Raw genomic sequence first — 18,504 nt, 5'->3', positions numbered from 1 at the left:
AGTGATTAGACTCTCACCAAGAGCCTACTGACAAATACAGCTTGGCTTTCAGGAGACCTGCATTTTTTTCTAAGAGCCTCTTCTGTATTTTACACAGGGAATGGCAGAGGAAGCTGACTATAGGCTATGATGACCAGCCTCTCTAGCTAGGTACTGACTTGGGTGATCAGGCTCTGTTGGCAGTAGATACAATCACAGAATTCTACAACAAATGGGGTAGGAAACTTGGACTCTGGGGTTATGAGGCAGAGTGTAGTCAGATGATGTTGCAAAGGATACTAGCAGTTCCTGAAGATAAAGGTTCACAGCTATAATAAGACTGGCATGGTTATAGGGTGAAACAGACCAGATGGGCGTACAACCAGCCAATTTTGTTTTGATCCTGTGTCATTCCAGAGAACTGAATGTCTTCATTTATCACTAAATGAAAGAGAAATTAAGTATGCTTTTTACTGTTCCAAAAAAAGAGGCACTATAGATATCTTTAGAATTTGGGAAAGCAGGAATTCACATATTATATAAGATAAAATCCATATAGTCACAGGAGTACAGGACAGGTTTTTTTCTTTTAAGCGTTACTTGTAAAAATTAAAACTAAAGGCCTTTTCATCTACATAAATATATATATGGGTTGCAACTCTGATAATTCATGTGCCCTCATTAATATAATTTTATAGCAAAATGGCATTGATTAGATTTTAAGCTCACATTTAGCTTATATATTTGCAATAAAATCTTTTTGAGAGAATCAGAATCCCTGTCCCAGAGATGAAAATATAAGGTATTATTCTCCAAAAACTCTGCCCCATTGATGTCCATCCACCAAAAGTCTGACAACCAACTTATAAAACAGAAAGTACTGACTGCATTATTTCAGGAATCCTTCCTTTCTCTTTCTAGAAGTCCCTGCCTTTCTCTTCAACCAGAATCAACTGGGCAACAGTCATACTGAATCAGAGTTACACAATTCAGTAATCCTTTTACTTACCATGGACAGAATTACAGACTGTTAAAAATAAAAGGGAACTTTAAAATTTCTCTTTAAAAAAATATGAGTGCTTACTATGTGCCAGGCACTTTGCATGAATTACCTTGTTTAATCTTCACAACCCTATGAGATAGGTTCCACCTATTATCCTATTTTATGGGGATCCCTGGGTGGCGCAGCGGTTTAGCGCCTGCCTTTGGCCCAGGGCGCAGTCCTGGATACCCGGGATCCAATCCCACGTCAGGCTCCCGGTGCATGAAGCTTGCTTCTCCCTCTGCCTGTGTCTCTGCCTCTCTCTCTCTCTCTCTGTGCGACTATCATAAATAAAAAAATTAAAAAAAAAAGAATTTGTTTATCCTATTTTATGGATAAGTGAACTGAGCCGTAGTTACTAAGCATTAGGTTACTGCCAAGCAGTCTATGGCTAGTAAGTGATAAAGCAGGACACAAAACCTTGACCTCTACACCATTGATCACAATTAATAGTGTACACTTCCAATTAATTCATATTAATAATATTTATTAAGTGCTTACTATGTACCAAGCGCTTTCTCTGATTTAACTCTTTCATTTTCAAATAAGAAAAATGAAGCCCAAAGATTTTAGTTGATTGCGTCCATGTGACTAAGGAAGTTAGAAGCAAAATGGCAAAAAGATCTGAAATGATGCATTGTGCTTTTACTGGAATTGGAACTCTGGTCCAGCTCAAACTGATTTAACTCAGGTCTCCTAAAACTCAGGCAAAGCATATTTTCTCTTATACAAACTTGCCTAAATTGGTCCCTGTGTATATCTTCTCCCTTGTTTGAGCTAGACAGTTATCTGGCCCTCACTTGAGTAATTCCAATGATGAGAAATACGTAACACCTTGAGACTTATTTCATATCAATTACCAGTGGATTCACTCAAAACTTGACATGACTCCTGACCTCTGGAGGTGTCCATTCCCTGGGAACAGCAGCCTACCTGTTGCTGTACATGGCCAGTGTACTGTTCAATGAACTCAGTGAAGCGAATATAGTCTGTGCCCAGCCGGCAGAGTCGGTTCAAGACACTGGTTTCACTTGGATGGAGAAATGGGAAGTCCTGTGACACCTGTAGGAAGAGGAAGAGGCTAAAAACACTGATGCCTGCATATCTTTGATGTGCTTCAAATGCTTCATACTATGAATCACTTCCCTTCTCCAGATGCCCATTTAAGCTTGGTAAATTCCAAACTCCTACAAAGGTGTTGTTCTCCATCCTTGATCTAATTAATTGTTTATTGAAATAGGTGGTAACACGTGGTAAAGAATTCAAATACTACCAAATGTTGTACATTAAAAATAAGTCGACCTCCCCACAGGTAGCTACTATTATTTGTTTCTTATGCAATCTTCCAGGGATGGCCTATAAGGACATGGGGATTTGTTTGTTATAAGATTTTATTTGACGGGATGCCTGGGTGGCTCAGCGGTTGAGCATCTGCCTTCTGCAGATGCAAGGGGGTGACCTTGGAGTCCCGGGATCGAGTCCCACATCGGGCCCCCTGCATGGAGCCTGCTTCTCCCTCTGCCTGTGTCTCTGCCTCTCTCTTTCTGTGTCTCTCATGAATAAATAAATATTTTTTAAAAAGATTTTATTTGAGAGAGAGAAAGAGAATGAATGAGCAGCGGAAAGAGGGCAGAGGGAAAAGCAGACTCCCTGCTAAGCAGAAAGGTTGATCTCAGGACCCTGGGATCATGACTAGAGCCAAAGGCATATGCACTCAACCAACTGAGCCATCCATGCACCCCAGGTATATGGAGATTTTGATTTTAACAATGTCTCTTTAGTGATACTGCTCAAACCAAGATCTGTAGACTCCAGGGGTTTCTCAGACATATTCTTAAGATTAACAAATTCCCTATAAGTTTTAAAATTTATTTTCATTTAAAAAATAAAATTAATGTAACATACTATAATCTATAAAAGCACCATATACCTGGACATATAAACATAGTGTCTATATTTTCATTTGTATTTGGTATTTCACTTCACTGGGTATTATCTTTATTGAAATGAATGCCAAACAATAACCTACTATACTTTATAAAGGTTTCACAGCAGTTCAAGTAGAAAAAGGTAGTAGGAGAGTGTACTCATTCAACCAAAATTTTTTTTATATTGTGGTAAGATACATGTAACATAAAAGTTACCATTTTAGCCATCTTTATATGTACAGTTCTGTCTGTGGCATTAAGTGCATTAACACTGTTGTGCATCCATCACCACCATCCATCTCCAGAGCTTTTTTATCTTCCCAAACTGAAACTCTGTATCCATTTAACATTAGTTTCCCATTCTTCCCTCCTGCTAGCCCCTGGCAACCACCCTTCTTCTCTCTGTCTCTATAATTTTGACCATTTGAAGTACTTCAAATAAGTGTAAATACAATATTTGTCATTTGATAACTGGCTTTTTCACTTAGCATAGTGTCTCCAAGGTTAATCCATGTTGTAACATGTGTCAGAATTTACTTCTTTTTTAAGACTTAAAAATATTCCATTGTATGTTTGTGCAGCATTTTGTTTATCCAATTTATCTGTCAAGGGTCACTTGAGTTATTTTTACCTTTTGGCTATAGTGAATAATCCTGCTATGAACAGGGGTATACAAATATCTGTTCACATCCCTTCTTTAGCTTTTTTTAGGTGTATACCTAAAAAGTGAAATTGCTGGATCACTTTGTAATTCTGTTTAATTGTTTTGAGGAATCACATATTGTTTTCCACAGGGGCTGTACCATTTTCCACTCCCACCAGTAATGCACAAAAATTCTAACTTCTCTCCCTCTGCCTATGTCTTTGCCTCTCTCATGAATCAATAAATAAAATCTTAAAAAAAAAAAAGGGGGGGGGACACCTAGGTGGCTCAGGGGTTGAGCGCCTACCTTGGGCCCAGGGCGTGATCCAGGAGTCCCGGGATCGAGTTCCGCATCAAGCTCCCTGCATGGAGCCTGCTTCTCCCTCTGCCTATGTCTCTGCCTCTCTCTGTCTCTCATGAATAAATAAATAAAATCTTTAAAAAAAAAAAAAAAAGAATTCTAATTTCTCCACAACCTCACCTACACTTGTCATTTTGTTTGTTTGTTTGTTTGTTTTTATAATAGTCATCCTAATGGGTATAAAATGGTATCATTTGTCCTTTTGATCTGCATTTCCCTAATAATCAGCTATACTGATAATCTTTTCATTTGCCTATTGGCCACTGTATATCTTCTTTGGAAGATCAACTTTAAACAAACACCTATTTATCCCAAGCACTGTGTTAACAGCCCGAGATTAAATGAACAAAATCAGATGTAGTTACTGTCCCCAAGGAACTGATCATATTACATATTTATATTGTGAGTACTGTATTTTGTGGATGCCATCTTTACATGACAGTGAATATGGTACTAAACAGGCAAAGAAGAATTTTTTTTAAAGATTTTATCCGGTACTACTGACATCTAGTGGGTAGAGGCTATGGATGCTGCTAAACATCCTATCATGCATAGGCAGGACCACCCCCACAACAAAGAATTATTCAGTCCACAAGGTCAGTAGTGCCAAGGCTGAGAAAACATGCATTAGTGTTATTCTGAACTTATCCATTTGGTAGTTTTGTTTACTTTGTAACAAATACTTGGCTTTATAGTTTTTTAAGAGCAATATGTTTGAGTTTATACTTCGGTTAATGTGCGCACATACTCAATATTATAATAAAATGATTTTTATCAATATTAGGTATTCATAACAATTCTTCCCTTTATTTGAATGTGAAAAACACTGCTCTGCAGAAAGTATACAATATTTTGCATTCCCACCAGTAATGCACAAGAATTCTAATTTCTCTCCCTCTGCCTATGTCTCTGCCTCACTCTGTGTCTCTCTTGAATAAATAAAAACTTTAAAAAAATGAAAGGAAGACAGCTATCTTCTCTATACTCTGTTATCTTTTTACTTCAGATAGTCAAGCTGCCACAAATACTTCCTAAGCATCTTCTTCCTATATGTCTGTCATTGTGCTAGTTTTACAGGGGAAAATAAATAATGAGGGGAATCTAACTTATAGGCTTTGTACATTGAGAATGTCATTTTTCTGCTTTTTCACAGCCTAAACCGCCAATTCTTATAAGAACAGGCATGGCTTATTTAAGTTTTCGTTTAAATTCCAGTTAACTTAGTGAAATACTAGTTTCAGGTGTACAACACAATGATTTAACACTTCCATACCACCACCAGTGCTCACCCCAAGAAGTGCACTCCTTAATCCCCATCACCTATTTCTCCCATTTCCCCCACTCTCCTCCCCTCTGGTAACCATCAGTGTGTTCTCTATAATTAAGAATCTGTTGCTTGGCAAAATATATATATATGTATATATATATATATAAAGAAAAATGAAAAAATAAAAAGAATCTGTTGCTTGGTTTGGAACTGGCACGACTTTGTGATCAGACTGAGCTAAACTCAAATCCTGCCATTGCCAGGACTAGTCACCATAAATTTCTCTGAGCTTCAGTTTCCTCTTTTGTAAACGGGGGCTAACAATACCTAAGTTATTGAGAGGGCTGGATATTACTGAAAGCAGCAGAAAAGAACAGTACAGATACTCGAGGCAAGCGGACATGGGATTCAAGACCAAGCTCGCTAACTCCTAGCTACCAGATACAGGGAGTCAATCTGTGAAATGGAGGTAAGTGGCTGTGAAGATTAAATGAGAGGCATATCGTACCTTCCTCCTCTTACATTCCTGGTTACATGAAAACCCCTTCCAAATTCTCCTAGTGCAGAAATTTCCTGCGAAAGGAGTAATGAGAGAAACACTCCATTTTTCAGTCAACAGAACTGGCTGCCCCCTTACGGTGTGTGAAGCGCCATGTATCTGGACCAGCTTCCACAGCCCGCTCTAAAGCTGTGTGAGCGTGAAAACGGGTGAAAGCGCCTCCTTCACCTTTACATCCACTTCCCTAGCAACTCTCGCTCAGACACCTCAACCTGAAGCAGGGTCGCCGGCTCCCTCCTCCTCCCCGCAGGCGAGGCCCACCGGGCGCCACCTCAGGCCGGCGCCCCGCCCCTCGAGGTGAGGTACCGCGCGCGGACGCCCCTCCGCACTGGCTCGGCGACCCGCCCGCGGACTCGCCCGGCGAAACCTCGGCGCCCGCAAGCCCCGCCCTTCGAGCCTGCAGACTCCTCCCCCGGGCCTGGCGCGGGCCCGCCCATCCGGCGCTCCCGAGTTCCCGCGCTCGGAGCCGGGCCGTACCTGGAGGCCGCTCCGCTTGTTCCACGTGAAAATGGACCCTGGGTACCCGCTCAGAGCCAAGAGCAGTTCGTGGATCATTCCCAAGGCGGACCTCGAGTCCCTGTGTCCGTCGCCCCCTCCTCCAACGGTCCTCCAGGGAACCACGGAGGCGAATGCTGCCTTCTTGAAGGGCGCACAGGCCCCGGGGACAGGCGGTTCGTCCTGAATCCCAAGTGGCGAAACAACTGCTGCGGGAAGAGCGGACGGGAAAGGGGACGGGACCGGCGCCCCACGTCCCGGAAGTGTGCCGCGCTCCGCGGGGCCCACTCACTCGCTCCTGCCGGCGCTCCGCTGGAGAAGGCTCCGTGGTTGCCCTTGCGCATGCGCCCTGGGCGCCCGAGTCGCCCGCTCGGACTTCCGGTTTGAGAGCCGGACTGGGAGGCTGGAGAGCCGGGGCTGGGGCCCGACCCTAAGAGGGTGAGGCTGGCCCGGGGGCAGAGATGCGAGTGGGTTGAGGGGCGGCCCCGAGAAGGGGACGCTCCCAGGGGTGGCTGGAGGGTGCTCTCAGGGCGCCTTAGCCCTTCGGAGGCCTCTGGAGGCACCGCACGACGGCTCCGAGAGTGACCTGGCCGGAGGGAGCGAAGACAAAGAGGCCGGAATCCCGCACCCGCCACTCGTTGAGCCGAGTTCCGCTCCCGCGAACCCCGCAGCACTCGGAGCCCCTGGCCAGCAACCGAACTCGTCCTCAGGAGACCCATTACTACCGCCCCCTCGGACTCCCATTCTCCACCAACTCAGTGTGACTCCCCACGCCCACCGGCCCTCGCGTCAGGAACCAAAACCAGTCTTCCCAGTGCGCGAGGTTTCCCCGCCAGTAGTTCCCGAATAGTTGCTGAGCGGTTACTTCCGCTGTGAGGGAAAACAAAGACCCAGTATCCAGTGCTTGATTTTTGTCCCGGGTGGGAACTGGTAGTTGTGTGGTCCGAGGGGGAGGGGAGGATGCAAAGGGCCTCCGGAAAGACCGTGGAGGTACTGGGGGAGATCAGCTGCGACCCGCTGGACAGAGGCTCTTTGTTGCCTTCAGCAGGAGGGTCACTTGCCTTTAGATCCTCTTAAGGCCAGGTGTCCCATATGGTTCGGACTGACTATGCAACATTGGTCAGGGAGCTAAATGGGATCAGGTTCGGGGGGAGGTGGAAGAAGAGCAGACAATAACTTCATTCTTAGCTGCCTCCCCAGGCTGCCCTGGGAGTCACCCAGAAATGGCAGCCTTTGAAAGGTCTTTTCTCCTTCATGTTCAGTTCTGGCTTGCCGTCCTCAAGTTGGTGCTACCTCAGATGGCCACGTGGAGTATATGGGAAGGCAGGCCAGCTCTTGGCAAGACTTTAGACATACAAGTTTATTTCTTCTGATAGTGCCATCTCTCTCTACCCTAGGAAGAAACTCTTCTTACAGTTGAGAGACTCATCTGCAGGTGATTCTCCAAGGACATGGGAAAATAGGTGTAAGCCCTCCAACCCTTAAGTGGAGGGGAGCTGCTTTCGCTGTGAATGATGGCCAAACCCACTCTGAGAGGGAATGGCACTAACTCTGAGACCTTCCGACAGCGCTTCAGGAGATTTCACTACCAGGAGGTAGCTGGGCCCCGGGAGGCTTTCAGCCAACTCTGGGAACTTTGCTGTCGTTGGCTAAGGCCGGAGGTGCGCACCAAGGAGCAGATTGTAGAATTGTTGGTGCTAGAGCAGTTCCTGACCATCTTACCTGGGGAGATCCAGAATTGGGTACAGGAGCAATGTCCAGAAAGTGGAGAGGAGGCAGTGGCTCTGGTGGAAGATTTAGAAAGAGAGCCTGGAAGACCTGGACGTTCGGTGAGAAGGGAGGGGCAATTAAGAAGTGTGTGACTGGGAAGGGGCAAGGATAAAGGGCCACATTAAGGTATCAACAGGTTTAAAGAGGGGCGCAATCTCCTTTGGTGATGCTTATACTACAGGTCCTGGAACGGGTAACTTTTTCAGATAGAGCTTATCTGGAGATGCTACCTGGGTGTACCTTTGTTACCCTGTCATAATGAGTTATTCATAGTTTTGCAGTTTTTTACTTAAGAGGGAAGAAAGGGGAATTATTTTTTAGCTTGTAGGTGGGTTCATTATTTTGATCTTTTCTTTCTGGAGTTCCAGCTGCAGAATATCTAATGACATAAGAAAGACCCTTGTTTACTGTCAAACCACCTCCCCCCACCAAACCTAGCCAAGTCCCAAAAGGATGAACCCTTTTGGGATATTAAGTAATCTCCTCTGGGAATGCCCCTCATTATAACCTTGCAGTGACGATTAATGGGGGTTGTTTCTAGGTCACAGTCTCTGTGAAGGGGCAGGAAGTGCGCTTGGAGAAGATGACACCCCTGAAATCATCACGAGAGTTTTTAAGTGTTCGGCAGGAGTCAGTGGAACCCCAGCCCAGGGGTGTAACCAAGAAAGAGAGGGCAAGAAGCCCAGACCTGGGACCACAGGAGCAGATGAACCCAAAGGAGAAGCTCAGACCTTTTCAAAGGAGCGGTGAGGAGTAGATTCATATGGGAAGATAGGATGCCATTCTAAATTGGGAAGTAGGGTTGGGAGTAGTGAGTGGGAAAGGGATTTCAGGAAATGAGCTGAAATTGTAGAGTATGCAGTTGTTGGGAGACCTAAAGGTATGTAGTTTAGCTCTCTGATGTAGTATTCTTATATTTCCTCTTTTAACAAGTCTGCCAGAGGATGGCTTCCTAGTTTTTATCAGAATTAGAATTATTTTGTTTCCCCTTGGTAATGATGATACTAGGTCAGTATTTTCTAGATAAAAATTCTTTTGTATACTTGAAGGCACAGCCTCCTTTCAGTCATTTTCCTTCTCCAAATTGAACTATGTTGTTTCTTTAAGCTCTTCCCCAGAAGCTCCATTCTGTAGACCTACTAAGTTTTTGTCACTCTCCCTTGGAAATGAAGTCTTCCAAATATCACATTTATTGTGGAGAATTAAATGATATTATTCCAGGGAGGGTCTGGTACATAGGGGCAGAGTAGGAATTTTACTTCAGAATTTCACTACATTTTCTTTCAGTACAGCTCAAGTAATTATTTGGTGATTATTGTTTACTTGGTAACTCCCAGGACTCTTACCACTTTCCCCATTGTCTTTGTGCCTAGTGCTTATTGTTGTACTTGATTGTGTAGAACTTGTTTTTCTTCTTTGCACTTGGTTGAACTCCATATTATCTGTTTGGCTTTTTTTTTTTTTTTTTTAATCATTTCTTTTACTTGTTGGTTGTTTTGAATTCTGATCTTATCATCCAAGAAGCTAGCCTTCTCAGCCATTTGTAATGGTCTCTGTTTAGTAATCCGGATGCAATCCCTCAACCCCACACAGAGACTTGCAGAATTAATCTTTTGAATATCTGCCATGTATTCCGATGCCTTGCAAGGTACTCTGCAATAAGTGAAAGTGCCTATTCTCAAAGAGCTTAGCATGTGATTGAAAGCAAGTATGTACTGAACCTAACTGTATGGAAACCATGCCAAACAATGACTTGTTCTTCAATTCATGTGACTGTAGTAGGGGTTCAGCAGAGTGGGAGATGAGGGAGGGCAGTAGGGAAGGTTTCATGGGGTGCTTTGGCAAATACAACTTCTCATAGAATGGGTTAAATTTGGAGAGGCACAGAGTGATGAATAATTTATATGCTGTGTTCTGGAGAGGAGTCTGATATGAATGGACGGTGCATGGTAGGCACTCGGGTTAAGGTTGAGCTGAGGAAGCTAGAGCCTGAAGTTAGGTAGGACAGTGACTGTGGCCGTGATCCGGGTGTGAGAGGACAAAGGGTCTAGATTTGGATGGTAGCAGGAAGAACAGAGCAGGATATTCTAAGGGAAAAATCCTTAGAACTTAGTGACCGTGTGAAGGAAATGGATGAATTGAAGTTTCCCCCCTACTCTCCTTGTTTTTGAAATTACTCTGAGTTTAATTCTCTAGCACCAAGTGTAAAACTAATAGGAGATAGGAGAGGTGACTGTTCCCAGCAGTGCCAAGACCTGCCTGTAAGTGGCGAGGAAGGCTAGGGAGCAACATGGAACAGAAGTATTTGCATTGAACACACAAACGGAACCTTTTCCTCTCTTGTCACCCTGCTCTGGAAAATATTCTTTTTTGAGGTTTTATGTATTTTCTCCACTTTCTCCACCCCACTGAACTTTCTGAAAACACTTCCTTAGACACTTTCTTTTATAAGCCTCTTGGATTCAAAAAAAGGCAGGTCTGAACTCACAGGTGTTTTTATGATCAATCCAAATTATGATATCCTTTGTTTACTTCCCTGCAAGCAGGATTTCCATTTCCTAAATCCGGTGTGGTCTCCAGGTTGGAGCAAGGAGAGCCATGGGTCCCTGATCTGGGCTCCAAGGAGAAGGAACTCCCAAGAGGCAGTCACACAGGAGATAAACAAATGCATGCTGATCTGTTATCACCTAAGAGAGAGAGAAGAAGTTGGGTGGACCAGGATTACTGGGGCTTTGAGGACGAGAAGGTAGCAGGTGTACATTGGGGCTATGAAGAGACCAGAACTCTCCTTGCAATTCTCAGTCAGACTGAGTTTTATGAGGCGCTCCGAAACTGTCATCGAAACAGCCAAGTGTATGGGGCTGTGGCTGAGCGGCTCCGAGAGTATGGCTTCCTTCGGACCTTGGAACAGTGTCGGACCAAGTTTAAAGGTCTCCAGAAGAGCTACCGGAAAGTCAAGAGTGGTCATCCACCTGAGACCTGCCCCTTCTTTGAAGAGATGGAGGCCCTGATGAGTGCCCAGGTCATTGCCTTGCCCAGTAACGGCTTGGAAGAGGCAGCCTCTCACTCTGGCCTGGTGGGCAGTGATCCTGAGACTGACGAGCCAGGGCAAGGGGGCTGGCAGCATGAGGAAGCAGAAGAGGCTTTGGCTGAAGAGTCTGGCAGTGATGAAATGGGCCAGGAGGCCCTGCCTCAAGACCCTGAAAACTCGACTGCACCTGTTCTTTTTCGAAGCCCAAGTGGTAAGAAGCTTTTCTTTTTGGGGTTCTGTGAATAGATTTGAGGAGTTATGAGACAGCATGTGTAGTCAGGAAGTTTGATGTTGCCTGTCAGCTTTGTCACTTAAATAGAGAACACAGAGGCACTTCTCAGTTCTATGTGTATTTCATTCTCTTTTGTGGGAATATTAAGTAATAGGGAGTAATTTTAGATATTTTAAAGAAGTACTCAGAAGATTTTTAAGAGCTCTTAAAAAGAGTATCATTCCTTCCATTTATTAAAATTTTTTTTTCTTGCTTATAAAATCTTTGCTGAAAAAAACCTGACACTACACTATACTATCTTTTTTTTTTTTTTAAAGACTTTATTTATTTATTCATAGACACAGAGAGAGAGGCAGAGACACAGGCAGAGGGAGAAGCAGGCTCCATGCAGGGAGCCCAATGTGGGACTCGATCCTGCGTCTCCAGGGTCACACCCCAGGCTGCAGGTGGCGCCAAACTGCTGCGTCACCGGGGCTGCCCTACACTATACTATCTTTAAGGAGACTATTTTTTGGGCACCTTAAACAAACTGATGCTTTATATTTCCCCAGTTCTCAACATCAATTTATTTTTTGTGTTCGTTTTCATTTAGCATAGCATAGTGAAGGACTGCCCAAAGCTGGGGAAACATTTTCTAAGAATCTCCTAGAGGAGATTCGCAACACACATAGTAAGAAACCTTGTTGAAACACACATAGTAACACATATACACACATAGTAAACACATAACACATAAACACACATAGTAAGAAACACTTTGTTGAAATATTATTTGCCCATGGAACTGTTTTTAAGTATTATTTATTACTGTTGATATAATTTGTATAACCATGTTGTTATGGAAAGAACACCGAAATATGAGTTGGGGCTTTGTTTTTTATCTTGACCACTCATCACCTGGGTCACCTTGGATAGTTATCTGGCCATTTCAAAACTTGTTTCCTCACTCGTAAAATGGGGCACAGCAGCAGTGATAATGTGTGGTGTTACTTCAATTCTGTTCTAGGCTTGTCTTCCTATCTTCTACTTTTTCCTTTCTCAGTATCTATTTTTTTTCTTTCATTCTTTTTTATTACTGGAATAAATGCAGGTAAACCAGATACATGGCACATATGCTAGCTGCTATTATTTTCATCTTTTTTCCACTTTTTCTCTGTCTTCCAATTCTTACCTGCAGTGACTGGAGGATGATGGAAGCATTGTCCTCTCCAGCTGGATGTCAAGTGGGAGGAAGACACTTTGACTCTCCCTTCCCTCTACTTTGTATAGATTTTGGAAACATGAAGTATTTTTACTTTTTCACTTAGGAGCACAAGCTTAGGTGGTTTTTCATCATGCACTTGATAGGACTGAGGAATTGAGGCTGTAAAGCCCTGGATTAAGTAGTGCTAAAATTTCTCTTCTGGTGGCAGGTGTACACTGGGGCTATGAAGAGACAAAGACTTACCTTGCAATTCTTAGTGAAACTCAGTTCTACGAAGCCCTCCGGAATTGTCACCGTAACAGCCAGTTGTATGGAGCAGTGGCTGAGCGGTTATGGGAATATGGATTTTTAAGGACACCAGAGCAGTGTCGGACCAAGTTTAAAAGCCTACAAACCAGCTATCGGAAAGTCAAGAATGGCCAAGCACCAGAGACCTGTCCCTTCTTTGAAGAGATGGATGCTCTGGTGAGTGCCAGGGTTGTTGCCCCACCCAGTGACAGCCAGGATGAAGAGACAGCCTCTTGCCCTATCCAGGAGACAAGTGAGACTGAAGCTGAGAAGCAAGCCGACATGGCAGAAGAGACCATAGAAGAAGATTCTGAGGATGATGAAGAGGATACTGAGGTACCCCTGGAGGTTGTCATGACTCGTGCTCCAGTCTTATTCCAGAGCCCCAGTGGTAAGATCCTTTTACTTCTTAAGGTTTAAGTAGCAACGGGGAGGCAGTAGGATTTAGCAGAAAAATCAACAATCTAAAGACCAGGAGACAGGCCTCTATACCCAGCTCTCATGGATTCTTGTGACTACCTTCTACCTTCTCTCTTCTCCAGGTTTTCTTTCTTTTTTTTTTTTTTTTCAGGTTTCCTTTTTATTAAGGCAACTCAGAAGGATATAAATTATTCACCTGACTTGCCTTCTCATACTACAGCATCAGTCTGATGGGTGCAGACTTTCTAAATTTGTTATCATCTACAGCTGAACTGTTAGGCAGTTTACCTAGCAGGGAGTATGAAAGGTAACATCTCCCAAGTAGCACATTGTATACCCATAGTGAGATGAAGTTGATTTTAAAAGTTCACTTTTTTTTTTAAAGATTTTATTTATTTATTCATCAGACACACACACAGAGAGAGAGAGAGAGAGAGAGAGAGAGAGAGAGAGGCAGAGACACAGGCAGAGGGAGAAGCAGGCTCCACACAGAGAGCCCGATGCGGGACTTGATCCCGGGACTCCAGGATTGTGCCCTGGGCCAAAGGCAGGTGCTAAACCGCTGAGCCACCCAGGGATCCCCCTGTTTTTATTCTTGATGTATATTGGAATTTGAGGGGAGGAGGACTCATTTAGTTCTGTTTCGATATAGAAGTTTCTCAGAGTTTTCCTGGACATTCTTGAACCTATCTTAAATCTGGTAGGTTTTCCTTGTTATACTGAGAGGATTTTCTGAAGATTGTGGGTATCCAGGAAAAGTTAAAAGAATGTATTAATCAGCCTCTGTAACAAATGAGAAGCATGTGATAGATTACTAAGTAGAGGAGTAAAAACATTGGAATTCCAATTGGTAGTAGTCATTGGGATCCAGTGCTCCTTAATTTTTATCTTTAATCATCTAATGTGATATTTGCCTTATCCCCAGCACATAATATTGAGGAGATGGGTAACTTTTAAAATTCTACTCTTGGGGATCCCTGGGTGGCTCAGCGGTTTAGTGCCTGCCTTTGGCCCAGGGCGTGATCCCGGAGTCCTGGGACTGAGTCCCACATCAGGCTCCCTGCATGGAGCCTGCTTCTCCCTCTTCCTGTGTCTCTTCCCCCCACTTCCCCCCCCGTGCCTCTCATGAATAAATAAAATCAAATAAATAAATAAATAAATAAATAAATAAATAAATAAAATAAAATAAAATAAAATAAAATAAAATAAATTCTATTCTTACATCAGGTTTTGAGGCTGGATTTGATAACGAAGAGAATCTAAAACGAGATATTTCTGAGGAAGTACAACTACATAGAACATTACTTGCAAGGTCTGAAAGGAAAGTTTCCCGGCGTCTTACTCAAGGTAAAGGTGGTGAGAGTGAGTATAGATCAGGACAACAGTGGGAAAATACCCCAGAGGAGAGAAGGGGAAAACCAGCACTCCCAGAGAGGAGTTTAGGTAAAGTTCTAAATCATCAGAGACCTTACTTGGGAGAAAAACCCTGCAAATATCTCAGATACAGCAAAAGTTTTGGTCCGAACTCCCACCTCGTGCATCAGATATCTCATCAAGTGGAAAATCCATATAAGTGTGCTGACTGTGGGAAAAGCTTCAGTCGGAGTGCACGCCTCATTAGACACCGGAGAATCCACACTGGAGAGAAACCTTATAAGTGTCTTGACTGTGGAAAAAGTTTCCGTGACAGTTCAAATTTCATCACCCACAGGAGAATCCACACAGGAGAGAAACCATATCAGTGTGGTGAGTGTGGAAAACGCTTCAATCAGAGCTCAAGCCTTATAATTCACCAGAGAACCCACACAGGAGAAAAGCCCTATCAATGTGAAGAGTGTGGAAAAAGCTTCAACAACAGTTCTCATTTCAGTGCACATCGGAGGATACACACAGGAGAGAGACCCCACGTGTGTCCTGACTGTGGAAAGAGCTTCAGTAAAAGTTCTGACCTACGTGCACATCATAGAACCCACACAGGAGAGAAACCCTATGGGTGTCATGACTGTGGCAAGTGCTTTAGTAAAAGTTCTGCTCTAAATAAGCACCGAGAGATCCATACACGAGAGAAACTTCTGTCACAGTCAACACCTAAGTAATAAGCCCCTGAGAATTTAAAGAAAAGATAAATGCAGTGAAATTGTTTGAAAAAGTCTTCCAATAGTGAGATCCATCTCCTCTGCCCAACTAGCTTAGGAAACACTCTTAAGATTTACCCCACTCTGTTCCCAAGTCTTTCCTGGATCTACGAATTCCTAAGATAGTCATCTTAAGAATGAAAAGAAGATTTCAGTCCCTCTCCTTGCCTACATTGGAAATGACAGATAACACCTTTACCTCTCAGTGTCTATATTGTTCCTGTAATAGAGAGGACATAGTAGATGGCATGTATTTATTTATCCTGTTATTCAGCTGCATTTCAACTGGAAAAACCTATCACAGCATTTCAGGGAGAAGCTGTGAGACTTTTCTAATTGAGTGGGTCTTTTTATACAATTATGGAAATGCAAAACTGTGGCTCTTCCTGTTCGTATAAGCCTGTGCTTAGAATGATATTTGTCAGGCACACTCTTCATTTACCTTAAAGGAGAGTTTGATATCCATCTTGGTTCTGACCTATGAATCCTCTTGTCAAAAGCCTAGGTGTTCTAGATGGGAAAACAGTGTAAACTTTATATATTGAAGTGTGAACCCTGGATTTCTTAATTTCTTCTAAGCCCTAGAAGATCTGGAATAGAATAGTACATTTAGAGCATCTAGTTTGATTTTTTTTCTTCTGTTCCATCCTATCTGAGTTTCATCTGTCCCTTCTGGTCCAGAAGTGCAAAGAGCAAGTAAGCTGGATATGCTGATATGAAAGAAAGCAGTTAAGGCTGCCAGTAGGGGATTGTGCATTCCACACACACCAAACACCTAGTTTAGTATTATACAGCACTCCATGGGTGCTCAATACTATCCTTCATTGAGCAGATGCCACTACCATGTACCCATGGATTATGAAATAAATGGCTCTGTGCCAACAACTCTTTACCCTAATGGCAAGGAGGACAGATTATCTTTGGTCAGTGGAGTTGCCAATACTCACACACATGCACATGCAAATATTCACCTGTATAGATGTTTTTAAAAGCTCTTCAAACACGAGTGTGATTCTGTATAATCAAATAGTATTGAATTAATTGCTCATATTCCTAGTAGTATGATGAGCCCTGTACAGCACAAGGTAAACACACCCTGTCCTTGTTCTTACAATCTAGAACAGATGACTGACATGGACAAATAATAAGTGCACATGTAGAGCTGCAACAGTTTTAGAGAACTCTAGAAATCTAGTAACATTTTGCATAAATGTTAAGGTCTAATACATTATAGTTTTTTATAAGAAAAATCTGGGAGGTATTTTCTTCTCTTTATTCAGGAAGGCTTCATGAAACAGCAAGTGTTCAAAGAAAGGAAGGTTATTGGGTAAATCAGGATGGGATGAACTTTACAAAACTAATCACAAAACTGAGTACTGAGTGGGTGAGAAATGGGGAAAGTAGAGAGCAAGGTGTTTTATGCAGATGGAGCCAAGGGCAAAGGACAGACTCTAAGGAAAGTTAGACAAAGCCTGAAGGAGCACAAAATTGAGGAAGAATATGATCTAGGCTATGCACAAGGTAGAGAACTGCCTTAACTGGAATATGGAGTGCCAGATGCAGATCTGGAGGTGGTGATCTCATCCACCTATAATAAATCAGGTACTGTGCTATACTTATTGATGAAACAGCCAGCTCACACTGGGGAAGAATGAGCAGTCTGAGGGGACTAGCTCCTATAAGAAACAAAGGTCAGAAACTAGTATCTTGAGAAAATACTTTAATGGGCAGGTCTGAGGAAAAAGGAATGTGAACAGATGGCTAAGGCCTGGGATAAGTAGCTGTTTCATATTCACATTTATCAGAGTCCTGTGGCCAGAATGAGATATGGAAGAAGAGTAGGGAGATAGAATATTCTGTAATTCATAGCTTGCTGTGTTAGATGAGAGGTTGATTAGGGTTCTGGTATTGAGGGATCCTACTACAAAAAATGTCCTAACATTTATTAGGAGGAGATGGTATCTCAATTATGTGGCCTAAGCAGACATGAAGATAGAAGAAACACCAGTCTAAAGCAGTGCCTCAGGATTTGAGATGGTTAAGTGTGTTTTTTAAATGTGTTTTTTAATATGAGCGATTACTGTCTTTAGTATATTTATGTATAGTTGTGTGTAAAAAGCACTGGTTGGGGTATCAGCCGATCTGAATTCTGGTTCCAGATGTCTTGTGTTTCCATCTCCCTTTCTGTAAAGCAGAATAATGTTTACACCTTAATCTGCCTCTCAGGGATATGATGTTAATAAAAATTATGTCTATAAAGTACCCAGTGTTTCTTCATGTGGCTCCCCCCACCAAAAACACATCTGCAATTTTTTAAGTTGTTGCTGCTATGAAAGATAAATTTTTACCTGCTTTAGGCTCCCTGTGTGGGCTTACTAGAAGTATGCCTGTTTGAATCTTAATGTTCTAGACTGAGAAACAAATTAGGATGTGGTAAAAGAGAAATTAGAATGAAAATCCTTCTGTGGTATCTGTATCCATTAGTGCAGTGGGTTAAGACCTCTTATAACTGGGCATGGAGAATAAGTGTTATTTTAAAAGATCCAGGACCAATCCCCTACCAACCTCCAGATGAAGAGAATATACATAAGGAATAGGGTAAAGGCAAACTCTCTTACTGGGGAAAGCCATTTCATCTCAAACGAGCTTACAAGCCATTTCCTACTACCCACTCTGCCATTCTTGAGGATGGAAGAAGCAAGAAATAAATAGTCTTCAAACATTCTAAGAAAGAGAAATCAAAGGATGCTACTCGGTGGTTGAGTGTCTCTGCCTTTGGCTCAGGTCGTGATCCTGCGGTCCTGGGAGCGAGTCCCACATCAGCCTGTTTCTCCCTCTGCCAATGTCTCTGTCTCTTTGTATCTCTCATGAATAAATAAATAAAATCTTAAAAAAAAAAAAAAGAGAGAAATCAAGGCTACTATAGGTGGAGCAAGAGGGTCTGTGCTCCCTGCCCTTTTCATACTCATAAGACCTTTGTGGGGACAGAATGAATGGCATATACAGCAAAGGAAGCAAGAATGTATTATTAGCAGAAGCTAGACAATCATATTCTCATCAGTTGTTTCCTAGTGCTGTTATTTCTTTATCTCCATTTTCTCCACTCTTTTTTTAGATTCATTTATTTTAGAGAGATTTTATGTGCAAATG

At 42.8% G+C, this 18,504-nt stretch overlaps 2 protein-coding genes across 11 annotated transcripts in view; one reads left to right on the top strand and one right to left on the bottom strand.

Annotated features, from left to right (window-relative positions):
• The window catches only part of TUBGCP4 (tubulin gamma complex component 4), a 45,714-nt gene extending 39,055 nt beyond the window's left edge, over positions 1-6,659 (bottom strand). For 2 of the 4 annotated variants that reach the window (XM_072740692.1, XM_072740691.1), the window contains exons 1-4: positions 6,257-6,388; positions 5,729-5,793; positions 3,900-4,027; positions 1,955-2,083 (exon numbers count right to left, since the gene is read on the bottom strand). In XM_072740692.1, coding sequence (XP_072596793.1) covers positions 1,955-2,083; positions 3,900-4,010 — 240 coding nt within the window. In that variant the 5' untranslated portion in view covers positions 4,011-4,027; positions 5,729-5,793; positions 6,257-6,388. Of the gene's footprint in view, positions 1-1,954; positions 2,084-3,899; positions 4,028-5,728; positions 5,794-6,256 lie in introns of all 4 variants that reach the window. The other 2 variants (XM_025998594.2, XM_072740693.1) reach the window with 2 other exon arrangements.
• Positions 6,259-17,616, top strand: ZSCAN29 (zinc finger and SCAN domain containing 29). Of its 7 annotated transcripts, none has more exons than XM_072740687.1 (6): positions 6,259-6,712; positions 7,672-8,103; positions 8,586-8,790; positions 10,591-11,286; positions 12,720-13,190; positions 14,447-17,616. In XM_072740687.1, the coding sequence occupies exons 2-6, from the start codon at positions 7,786-7,788 to the stop codon at positions 15,313-15,315; spliced, it is 2,559 nt and encodes an 852-aa protein (XP_072596788.1). In that variant the 5' UTR covers positions 6,259-6,712; positions 7,672-7,785; the 3' UTR covers positions 15,316-17,616. The 7 variants fall into 7 exon arrangements, with proteins under 7 accessions (XP_072596788.1, XP_025854377.2, XP_025854376.2 ...); XM_025998592.2 differs by having other exon boundaries at positions 6,569-7,088; positions 10,625-11,286; XM_025998591.2 differs by having other exon boundaries at positions 6,569-7,088.
• The last annotated feature ends 888 nt before the right edge of the window (positions 17,617-18,504 follow it).

This window comes from Vulpes vulpes, chromosome 15 (genome assembly GCF_048418805.1).
Source record: "Vulpes vulpes isolate BD-2025 chromosome 15, VulVul3, whole genome shotgun sequence".
Lineage (NCBI taxonomy): Eukaryota > Metazoa > Chordata > Mammalia > Carnivora > Canidae > Vulpes > Vulpes vulpes.
The sequence above is the reverse complement of the archived record's forward strand: the minus strand, read 5'-3'. Positions and strand labels throughout refer to the sequence as shown.

Bases quoted from the DNA above. Each gene is read 5' to 3' on its own strand.
- ZSCAN29 (XM_072740687.1), top strand. From the start codon at position 7,786: ATGATGGCCAAACCCACTCTGAGAGGGAATGGCACTAACTCTGAGACC. The intron at 8,104-8,585 runs GTGAGAAGGGAG...GGTTGTTTCTAG, and splicing joins CTGGAAGACCTGGACGTTCG to GTCACAGTCTCTGTGAAGGG. The intron at 11,287-12,719 runs GTAAGAAGCTTT...TTCTGGTGGCAG, and splicing joins TCTTTTTCGAAGCCCAAGTG to GTGTACACTGGGGCTATGAA.